Consider the following 11,063-nt stretch of genomic DNA (forward strand, 5'->3'; position numbering starts at 1 on the left):
ATCTAAACATGACAGAATGACCCAGGAGGTGGTATGCCAGCGAGAACGAAGTCACAGTTACGTTCAGTTTCTCCCCCCGCCCCCGCCCCCGCCCCGACAGGGAGCTGGGAAGCAGGCGGCGAGGGGAGTGACTTTCTCCGGACCCCAGGGCAGACCCCAGCCTGTGTGGGGTGTGCTCTGCGCTCCGCCAGCCCTCTGTGGGGCCCTCCCTTTGCTGAGTCTGCGCACGAGCTCCCTGTGATGCCAGCCCGCAGGGCTGACAGGTGCGGTAGGTGTTTGTGGCTCTGGAGACACGATGGCTTCCCCAGGAAGGAGGGGCCAGAATGATCCCCACTGTGCCGATGGGGGACTGGGGAGACCCTGAGAGGCAGGTGGCTTGTCCAGGGTGACAGCACTGTTGACGAGGGGTCTGAACCCAGCTGCGTCCTCAGAGCTGGCGCCCTGGCTGCATCCAGGCCTCCGCAGGGTTCTGGGGAGGGGGGCTGAGTTGGTGTCACTGTGTGCGGACATGGCACGGGGTGGGAGGTGAGCAGTCAGCAGCCCAGAGAGGCCCTTGGGGACCTCTGTGGAAGGAGGAAGCTTGGGGAAGGGGACCCCAGGAAGTGACCTCACTTCCCTGGCAATTAGAACCCAACAGAACTTATTACTGAGGTCACCAGGCACCCACTCTGTGGAGAAGCCCCTACTCAGCTCACCTGGCTGGGGAACTCAGCTCCACTCAGACATGTTCTGCTGTGTCCCAACACCCCGAGGCCGCGACCCCCGGAAGGCCCGCAGCGAGGGGCTGGGCCAGCGGTGCCGGCGCTGGGTCAGCTCTCACCCCAGGCGCCTCTGGCCTTTTGGCCACAGGGACCCAAAGGTAACCCAGGGAGGCCTGGGGCAGGCCCGCCCAGGCCGGGCCACCACTCAGACCCCACCCGGGTATAGCCCCACATCCCCTTCTCCTTGCTGGTGGAGGTGGGCAGTCATGTTGGGCTTGGGGGAGGGGGGGTGCCCTGCCTCAAGCACGAGCAGCTCAGAGGCCTGGGGGGCCGGTCACGTCCGCACCCCGGGTCCCAGCTGGCGGGCTGGGCTGTGGCGAGCCGGGCAGGGCCCTGCTGCCCGAGTCGAAGCCCATGCCCTCTGGCTGTGTCTCTTCCCTCCCGGGTGGCCGTCCGAGCTGACCAAGGTCCCAGTCTGATCTGGCAGCAGAGGGTCGAGTGGGCAGAAACAGGAGTGGTCCTGGCCGGGCAGGGCTCTGAGACCTCCGGGCCGGGCCGGCTGCCGGTCACTGTCATTGCAGAGCCGGACACTGCAGGAGCCGCTGGATGACGACACCCACGCCGCCTCCCCGAGTGAGGGGCCGGTGCACGCTTCTCAGGGCCAGCACGAGCTCCGGGTGAGTCTGCACACGGGGGGGTCCCCGCCACCACGACGGCTTCCTCCCCAGAAACCGCCCAGGCGTCACGCCAGGGCCCTGCCCGCGGGTGACAGGCAGCTCAGCAGACCCGCCTCTGACCTGGAGCACCTCCCTGGGAGTCAGGCGGAGGACCAGGAGCCCACCGAGGCAGAGCCCGAAGGTGAGAAGGGCGGGGCTGGTGCATGTGCGTAGGTGAGGGAGGGCCTAGGGCTGGGCCACACAGGGAGGCGTCCCCAGAGGCTGCTGCTGGCACCAGAGCAAAGATTGGCCTCAGACCACCGGTCTAGAAGAATTCAGTCACAAAACACATCCTGTGGGCACTTGCTGGGTGGGAGCTGTCTGGGAAGCTCTGGGAAGATGTCTGTCCTTGAAGAGGCCCATGGAAAGGGAGGCACATGGGTAAAGCTTTCCTCTCTCACAGCATGAGCACCTCCACAAGACTGAAAGCTCTCTCCACTTCCAACAGTCACAGATCCAGAGCAGGCGGGGGCAGGGCAAGATGCCAGAGACCAAAGCCAGGAACATCAGGATCCAGCAGGAGACCCCGAGCTCCCTCCTGCTGCTCCTGCAGCTTCTGCAGCTCCAGCAGCTAACGCTGCTCCTGAAGATCCTGCAGCTCCTGCCGCTCCAGTAGCTCCTGCTGCTCCTGAGGGATCCGCAGCTCCTGCTACTGCTGAAGGTCCCGCAGCTCCGGCTGCTGCTGAAGGTCCCGCAGCTCCTGCTGCTTCCGAAGGCCCGGAAGATGCTGCACCTGCAGCTGGACCGCTGGGCCACGGAGAACCAGCTCAGGCGTCACCAGCCCCTGGGGCTGAGCCCCCTCTGTGCCCACCCACACCTTCTTCTTCAAAATCCCACCATGAATCCCCTCCCCCACCCGAACTTGACTTCCCTTCCCCTGCACTTGTTGGAGTTTGGCTTTTCTTCGCTTCCCTCTGTTTGTTTCAGATCGGTTATGTCATCCTTTATTTTTCTTTTTTAAGTTTCTTTTAATAAAACATAGACTTTGTCCCTCTGAAATTGTGCAACTCAGGAGCACTAGGTGCCTTCACGATGCTGTGCGACCTTCACTACCATGCAGGCTCACACTGTTCCTTTCTTCAAAGTAAAACCCTGGTTCCAGAGCACGCACTCCCCCGCCCCCTCCAGCCCCTGACAGCCCCGAGTCCACTTCCCCTCTGGGTGTCTTTACCTCTCCTGGGTCTTCCCTGTCAATGAAGCCACAGGAAAGGTGGCTTTGCGTGCCTGCCCACATGGCTTAAGCAGGGGCTGGTGGTGATTTGTTTTGTTTCCACTTGAAATAGCATTTTTACTATTTGAAAGGGAAATCCAGGTGGGCTAAAGATGTGATGTACAAAATGAAGCCCTTTCAGTAACTCTGTGCATAACCTCGGGGGAGGCACTGCTCTTCCCCCTGTGACACCACAGCCAGAAGACAGAAGGGAGATGCTTAGCTCTTCCTGGGGCCAAAGCAAAACCAAGCAAATCAAGAAACCAGCAAAAGCCCAGAAATAGAGCCGGAAAGACAAACCACGACCCGGAAGAAGCGTTCCTCAGAACCCAAGCTTGGAGAAAGGCTACACATCCGCGGGGCCCAAAAACCTCTCGAAACCCAGTTGCTCTAAACAAACAGAACACACACGGGCAGTTCCAACGAGAGGCAGAGCAGGTGGCCAGTGTGTGTTAGACGTGCTCGACCTCTCGGCTGAGGACACAGGCAGACGGACACACTGTGGAGACAGCACTTGTCACCATGACGCTGGCAGATCTTTAGCCTGGTGACAGCCAGCCCTGGTGGCAACGTGAGGAGGCAGAGGCCCCAGCAGATCCCCCGGAGGGACGAGAGAACAGACATTCCCCTCCAGGGAAACAGTGTGCAGGACGCATCAAAGGGCCACAGGCGCAGCCCTTCCCCAGCAGTGCTGATCCTTAGAGCTGACCCCACCAAAGTGCTCGCACAACTTGCAAGGAAGTTTTTTCTTCAGTAACATCAAAAGAATCAGTGCGTCATCAAGGCACTTTCAGAAGTGACCTGCCCTGAGCCCTAACAATATAAACATGTAAATACACAGATACGCACGTAAATGTATACGCACATACATCCAGGAAAAGAGACAGAGAGACTGAAACACAGAGAGGCAGAGGGAGAGAGAGAAACAGAGAGAGAGAGAGACAGAGAGAGAGAGAGAGAGAGAGACAAGACAGGCGCTGAGAGACAGAGAGAGGGAGAAGGAACACTGGAGCTGGGAACGAGCGGAAGTCACGCCCATTTTCACACGCCACTCTGCATGTCAGGACCCGGTCCCAATGTCCATCCGCACTGCAGGGGAGGGTGTGGGGGTCACACAAGGACACGTGACCAGAAGGCATAAAAGCAGAGAGCATTGTGGGGCAGCCCACCCCAGAGGCCGAGATGAGACACTGGGCCTGAATCTAAACATGACAGAATGACCCAGGAGGTGGTATGCCAGCGAGAACGAAGTCACAGTTACGTTCAGTTTCTCCCCCCGCCCCCGCCCCCGCCCCGACAGGGAGCTGGGAAGCAGGCGGCGAGGGGAGTGACTTTCTCCGGACCCCAGGGCAGACCCCAGCCTGTGTGGGGTGTGCTCTGCGCTCCGCCAGCCCTCTGTGGGGCCCTCCCTTTGCTGAGTCTGCGCACGAGCTCCCTGTGATGCCAGCCCGCAGGGCTGACAGGTGCGGTAGGTGTTTGTGGCTCTGGAGACACGATGGCTTCCCCAGGAAGGAGGGGCCAGAATGATCCCCACTGTGCCGATGGGGGACTGGGGAGACCCTGAGAGGCAGGTGGCTTGTCCAGGGTGACAGCACTGTTGACGAGGGGTCTGAACCCAGCTGCGTCCTCAGAGCTGGCGCCCTGGCTGCATCCAGGCCTCCGCAGGGTTCTGGGGAGGGGGGCTGAGTTGGTGTCACTGTGTGCGGACATGGCACGGGGTGGGAGGTGAGCAGTCAGCAGCCCAGAGAGGCCCTTGGGGACCTCTGTGGAAGGAGGAAGCTTGGGGAAGGGGACCCCAGGAAGTGACCTCACTTCCCTGGCAATTAGAACCCAACAGAACTTATTACTGAGGTCACCAGGCACCCACTCTGTGGAGAAGCCCCTACTCAGCTCACCTGGCTGGGGAACTCGGCTCCACTCAGACATGTTCTGCTGTGTCCCAACACCCCGAGGCCGCGGCCCCCGGAAGGCCCGCAGCGAGGGGCTGGGCCAGCGGTGCCGGCGCTGGGTCAGCTCTCACCCCAGGCGCCTCTGGCCTTTTGGCCACAGGGACCCAAAGGTAACCCAGGGAGGCCTGGGGCAGGCCCGCCCAGGCCGGGCCACCACTCAGACCCCACCCGGGTATAGCCCCACATCCCCTTCTCCTTGCTGGTGGAGGTGGGCAGTCATGTTGGGCTTGGGGGAGGGGGGGTGCCCTGCCTCAAGCACGAGCAGCTCAGAGGCCTGGGGGGCCGGTCACGTCCGCACCCCGGGTCCCAGCTGGCGGGCTGGGCTGTGGCGAGCCGGGCAGGGCCCTGCTGCCCGAGTCGAAGCCCATGCCCTCTGGCTGTGTCTCTTCCCTCCCGGGTGGCCGTCCGAGCTGACCAAGGTCCCAGTCTGATCTGGCAGCAGAGGGTCGAGTGGGCAGAAACAGGAGTGGTCCTGGCCGGGCAGGGCTCTGAGACCTCCGGGCCGGGCCGGCTGCCGGTCACTGTCATTGCAGAGCCGGACACTGCAGGAGCCGCTGGATGACGACACCCACGCCGCCTCCCCGAGTGAGGGGCCGGTGCACGCTTCTCAGGGCCAGCACGAGCTCCGGGTGAGTCTGCACACGGGGGGGTCCCCGCCACCACGACGGCTTCCTCCCCAGAAACCGCCCAGGCGTCACGCCAGGGCCCTGCCCGCGGGTGACAGGCAGCTCAGCAGACCCGCCTCTGACCTGGAGCACCTCCCTGGGAGTCAGGCGGAGGACCAGGAGCCCACCGAGGCAGAGCCCGAAGGTGAGAAGGGCGGGGCTGGTGCATGTGCGTAGGTGAGGGAGGGCCTAGGGCTGGGCCACACAGGGAGGCGTCCCCAGAGGCTGCTGCTGGCACCAGAGCAAAGATTGGCCTCAGACCACCTGTCTAGAAGTATTCAGTCACAAAACACATCCTGTGGGCACTTGCTGGGTGGGAGCTGTCTGGAAAGCTCTGGGAAGATGTCTGTCCTTGAAGAGGCCCATGGAAAGGGAGGCACATGGGTAAAGCTTTCCTCTCTCACAGCATGAGCACCTCCACAAGACTGAAAGCTCTCTCCACTTCCAACAGTCACAGATCCAGAGCAGGCGGGGGCAGGGCAAGATGCCAGAGACCAAAGCCAGGGCCATCAGGATCCAGCAGGAGACCCCGAGCTCCCTCCTGCTGCTCCTGCAGCTTCTGCAGCTCCAGCAGCTAACGCTGCTCCTGAAGATCCTGCAGCTCCTGCCGCTCCAGTAGCTCCTGCTGCTCCTGAGGGATCCGCAGCTCCTGCTACTGCTGAAGGTCCCGCAGCTCCGGCTGCTGCTGAAGGTCCCGCAGCTCCTGCTGCTTCCGAAGGCCCGGAAGATGCTGCACCTGCAGCTGGACCGCTGGGCCACGGAGAACCAGCTCAGGCGTCACCAGCCCCTGGGGCTGAGCCCCCTCTGTGCCCACCCACACCTTCTTCTTCAAAATCCCACCATGAATCCCCTCCCCCACCCGAACTTGACTTCCCTTCCCCTGCACTTGTTGGAGTTTGGCTTTTCTTCGCTTCCCTCTGTTTGTTTCAGATCGGTTATGTCATCCTTTATTTTTCTTTTTTAAGTTTCTTTTAATAAAACATAGACTTTGTCCCTCTGAAATTGTGCAACTCAGGAGCACTAGGTGCCTTCACGATGCTGTGCGACCTTCACTACCATGCAGGCTCACACTGTTCCTTTCTTCAAAGTAAAACCCTGGTTCCAGAGCACGCACTCCCCCGCCCCCTCCAGCCCCTGACAGCCCCGAGTCCACTTCCCCTCTGGGTGTCTTTACCTCTCCTGGGTCTTCCCTGTCAATGAAGCCACAGGAAAGGTGGCTTTGCGTGCCTGCCCACATGGCTTAAGCAGGGGCTGGTGGTGATTTGTTTTGTTTCCACTTGAAATAGCATTTTTACTATTTGAAAGGGAAATCCAGGTGGGCTAAAGATGTGATGTACAAAATGAAGCCCTTTCAGTAACTCTGTGCATAACCTCGGGGGAGGCACTGCTCTTCCCCCTGTGACACCACAGCCAGAAGACAGAAGGGAGATGCTTAGCTCTTCCTGGGGCCAAAGCAAAACCAAGCAAATCAAGAAACCAGCAAAAGCCCAGAAATAGAGCCGGAAAGACAAACCACGACCCGGAAGAAGCGTTCCTCAGAACCCAAGGTTGGAGAAAGGCTACACATCCGCGGGGCCCAAAAACCTCTCGAAACCCAGTTGCTCTAAACAAACAGAACACACACGGGCAGTTCCAACGAGAGGCAGAGCAGGTGGCCAGTGTGTGTTAGACGTGCTCGACCTCTCGGCTGAGGACACAGGCAGACGGACACACTGTGGAGACAGCACTTGTCACCATGACGCTGGCAGATCTTTAGCCTGGTGACAGCCAGCCCTGGTGGCAACGTGAGGAGGCAGAGGCCCCAGCAGATCCCCCGGAGGGACGAGAGAACAGACATTCCCCTCCAGGGAAACAGTGTGCAGGACGCATCAAAGGGCCACAGGCGCAGCCCTTCCCCAGCAGTGCTGATCCTTAGAGCTGACCCCACCAAAGTGCTCGCACAACTTGCAAGGAAGTTTTTTCTTCAGTAACATCAAAAGAATCAGTGTGTCATCAAGGCACTTTCAGAAGTGACCTGCCCTGAGCCCTAACAATATAAACATGTAAATACACAGATACGCACGTAAATGTATACGCACATACATCCAGGAAAAGAGACAGAGAGACTGAAACACAGAGAGGCAGAGGGAGAGAGAGAAACAGAGAGAGAGAGAGAGAGAGACAAGACAGGCGCTGAGAGACAGAGAGAGGGAGAAGGAACACTGGAGCTGGGAACGAGCGGAAGTCACGCCCATTTTCACACGCCACTCTGCATGTCAGGACCCGGTCCCAATGTCCATCCGCACTGCAGGGGAGGGTGTGGGGGTCACACAAGGACACGTGAGCAGAAGGCATAAAAGCAGAGAGCATTGTGGGGCAGCCCACCCCAGAGGCCGAGATGAGACACTGGGCTTGAATCTAAACATGACAGAATGACCCAGGAGGTGGTATGCCAGCGAGAACGAAGTCACAGTTACGTTCAGTTTCTCCCCCCGCCCCCGCCCCCGCCCCGACAGGGAGCTGGGAAGCAGGCGGCGAGGGGAGTGACTTTCTCCGGACCCCAGGGCAGACCCCAGCCTGTGTGGGGTGTGCTCTGCGCTCCGCCAGCCCTCTGTGGGGCCCTCCCTTTGCTGAGTCTGCGCACGAGCTCCCTGTGATGCCAGCCCGCAGGGCTGACAGGTGCGGTAGGTGTTTGTGGCTCTGGAGACACGATGGCTTCCCCAGGAAGGAGGGGCCAGAATGATCCCCACTGTGCCGATGGGGGACTGGGGAGACCCTGAGAGGCAGGTGGCTTGTCCAGGGTGACAGCACTGTTGACGAGGGGTCTGAACCCAGCTGCGTCCTCAGAGCTGGCGCCCTGGCTGCATCCAGGCCTCCGCAGGGTTCTGGGGAGGGGGGCTGAGTTGGTGTCACTGTGTGCGGACATGGCACGGGGTGGGAGGTGAGCAGTCAGCAGCCCAGAGAGGCCCTTGGGGACCTCTGTGGAAGGAGGAAGCTTGGGGAAGGGGACCCCAGGAAGTGACCTCACTTCCCTGGCAATTAGAACCCAACAGAACTTATTACTGAGGTCACCAGGCACCCACTCTGTGGAGAAGCCCCTACTCAGCTCACCTGGCTGGGGAACTCGGCTCCACTCAGACATGTTCTGCTGTGTCCCAACACCCCGAGGCCGCGGCCCCCGGAAGGCCCGCAGCGAGGGGCTGGGCCAGCGGTGCCGGCGCTGGGTCAGCTCTCACCCCAGGCGCCTCTGGCCTTTTGGCCACAGGGACCCAAAGGTAACCCAGGGAGGCCTGGGGCAGGCCCGCCCAGGCCGGGCCACCACTCAGACCCCACCCGGGTATAGCCCCACATCCCCTTCTCCTTGCTGGTGGAGGTGGGCAGTCATGTTGGGCTTGGGGGAGGGGGGGTGCCCTGCCTCAAGCACGAGCAGCTCAGAGGCCTGGGGGGCCGGTCACGTCCGCACCCCGGGTCCCAGCTGGCGGGCTGGGCTGTGGCGAGCCGGGCAGGGCCCTGCTGCCCGAGTCGAAGCCCATGCCCTCTGGCTGTGTCTCTTCCCTCCCGGGTGGCCGTCCGAGCTGACCAAGGTCCCAGTCTGATCTGGCAGCAGAGGGTCGAGTGGGCAGAAACAGGAGTGGTCCTGGCCGGGCAGGGCTCTGAGACCTCCGGGCCGGGCCGGCTGCCGGTCACTGTCATTGCAGAGCCGGACACTGCAGGAGCCGCTGGATGACGACACCCACGCCGCCTCCCCGAGTGAGGGGCCGGTGCACGCTTCTCAGGGCCAGCACGAGCTCCGGGTGAGTCTGCACACGGGGGGGTCCCCGCCACCACGACGGCTTCCTCCCCAGAAACCGCCCAGGCGTCACGCCAGGGCCCTGCCCGCGGGTGACAGGCAGCTCAGCAGACCCGCCTCTGACCTGGAGCACCTCCCTGGGAGTCAGGCGGAGGACCAGGAGCCCACCGAGGCAGAGCCCGAAGGTGAGAAGGGCGGGGCTGGTGCATGTGCGTAGGTGAGGGAGGGCCTAGGGCTGGGCCACACAGGGAGGCGTCCCCAGAGGCTGCTGCTGGCACCAGAGCAAAGATTGGCCTCAGACCACCTGTCTAGAAGTATTCAGTCACAAAACACATCCTGTGGGCACTTGCTGGGTGGGAGCTGTCTGGGAAGCTCTGGGAAGATGTCTGTCCTTGAAGAGGCCCATGGAAAGGGAGGCACATGGGTAAAGCTTTCCTCTCTCACAGCATGAGCACCTCCACAAGACTGAAAGCTCTCTCCACTTCCAACAGTCACAGATCCAGAGCAGGCGGGGGCAGGGCAAGATGCCAGAGACCAAAGCCAGGGCCATCAGGATCCAGCAGGAGACCCCGAGCTCCCTCCTGCTGCTCCTGCAGCTTCTGCAGCTCCAGCAGCTAACGCTGCTCCTGAAGATCCTGCAGCTCCTGCCGCTCCAGTAGCTCCTGCTGCTCCTGAGGGATCCGCAGCTCCTGCTACTGCTGAAGGTCCCGCAGCTCCGGCTGCTGCTGAAGGTCCCGCAGCTCCTGCTGCTTCCGAAGGCCCGGAAGATGCTGCACCTGCAGCTGGACCGCTGGGCCACGGAGAACCAGCTCAGGCGTCACCAGCCCCTGGGGCTGAGCCCCCTCTGTGCCCACCCACACCTTCTTCTTCAAAATCCCACCATGAATCCCCTCCCCCACCCGAACTTGACTTCCCTTCCCCTGCACTTGTTGGAGTTTGGCTTTTCTTCGCTTCCCTCTGTTTGTTTCAGATCGGTTATGTCATCCTTTATTTTTCTTTTTTAAGTTTCTTTTAATAAAACATAGACTTTGTCCCTCTGAAATTGTGCAACTCAGGAGCACTAGGTGCCTTCACGATGCTGTGCGACCTTCACTACCATGCAGGCTCACACTGTTCCTTTCTTCAAAGTAAAACCCTGGTTCCAGAGCACGCACTCCCCCGCCCCCTCCAGCCCCTGACAGCCCCGAGTCCACTTCCCCTCTGGGTGTCTTTACCTCTCCTGGGTCTTCCCTGTCAATGAAGCCACAGGAAAGGTGGCTTTGCGTGCCTGCCCACATGGCTTAAGCAGGGGCTGGTGGTGATTTGTTTTGTTTCCACTTGAAATAGCATTTTTACTATTTGAAAGGGAAATCCAGGTGGGCTAAAGATGTGATGTACAAAATGAAGCCCTTTCAGTAACTCTGTGCATAACCTCGGGGGAGGCACTGCTCTTCCCCCTGTGACACCACAGCCAGAAGACAGAAGGGAGATGCTTAGCTCTTCCTGGGGCCAAAGCAAAACCAAGCAAATCAAGAAACCAGCAAAAGCCCAGAAATAGAGCCGGAAAGACAAACCACGACCCGGAAGAAGCGTTCCTCAGAACCCAAGCTTGGAGAAAGGCTACACATCCGCGGGGCCCAAAAACCTCTCGAAACCCAGTTGCTCTAAACAAACAGAACACACACGGGCAGTTCCAACGAGAGGCAGAGCAGGTGGCCAGTGTGTGTTAGACGTGCTCGACCTCTCGGCTGAGGACACAGGCAGACGGACACACTGTGGAGACAGCACTTGTCACCATGACGCTGGCAGATCTTTAGCCTGGTGACAGCCAGCCCTGGTGGCAACGTGAGGAGGCAGAGGCCCCAGCAGATCCCCCGGAGGGACGAGAGAACAGACATTCCCCTCCAGGGAAACAGTGTGCAGGACGCATCAAAGGGCCACAGGCGCAGCCCTTCCCCAGCAGTGCTGATCCTTAGAGCTGACCCCACCAAAGTGCTCGCACAACTTGCAAGGAAGTTTTTTCTTCAGTAACATCAAAAGAATCAGTGCGTCATCAAGGCACTTTCAGAAGTGA

At 60.5% G+C, this 11,063-nt stretch overlaps 2 protein-coding genes across 2 annotated transcripts; both read left to right on the forward strand.

The window, feature by feature from the left end:
• The first annotated feature begins 716 nt into the window (after window positions 1–716).
• LOC140691401 (uncharacterized) lies at window positions 717–3,427 on the forward strand. Its single transcript, XM_072954967.1, has 4 exons — window positions 717–859; window positions 1,283–1,559; window positions 1,866–2,302; window positions 3,422–3,427. Exons 1-4 carry the CDS (start codon window positions 725–727, stop codon window positions 3,425–3,427), a joined length of 855 nt encoding a protein of 284 aa, XP_072811068.1. The 5' UTR covers window positions 717–724.
• A 4,708-nt stretch (window positions 3,428–8,135) lies between these two features.
• On the forward strand, window positions 8,136–11,063 carry LOC140691402 (uncharacterized). Its single transcript, XM_072954968.1, has 4 exons — window positions 8,136–8,495; window positions 8,919–9,195; window positions 9,502–9,938; window positions 11,058–11,063. Exons 1-4 carry the CDS (start codon window positions 8,361–8,363, stop codon window positions 11,061–11,063), a joined length of 855 nt encoding a protein of 284 aa, XP_072811069.1. The 5' UTR covers window positions 8,136–8,360.

Source organism: Vicugna pacos, chromosome 35, assembly GCF_048564905.1.
Source record: "Vicugna pacos chromosome 35, VicPac4, whole genome shotgun sequence".
Lineage (NCBI taxonomy): Eukaryota > Metazoa > Chordata > Mammalia > Artiodactyla > Camelidae > Vicugna > Vicugna pacos.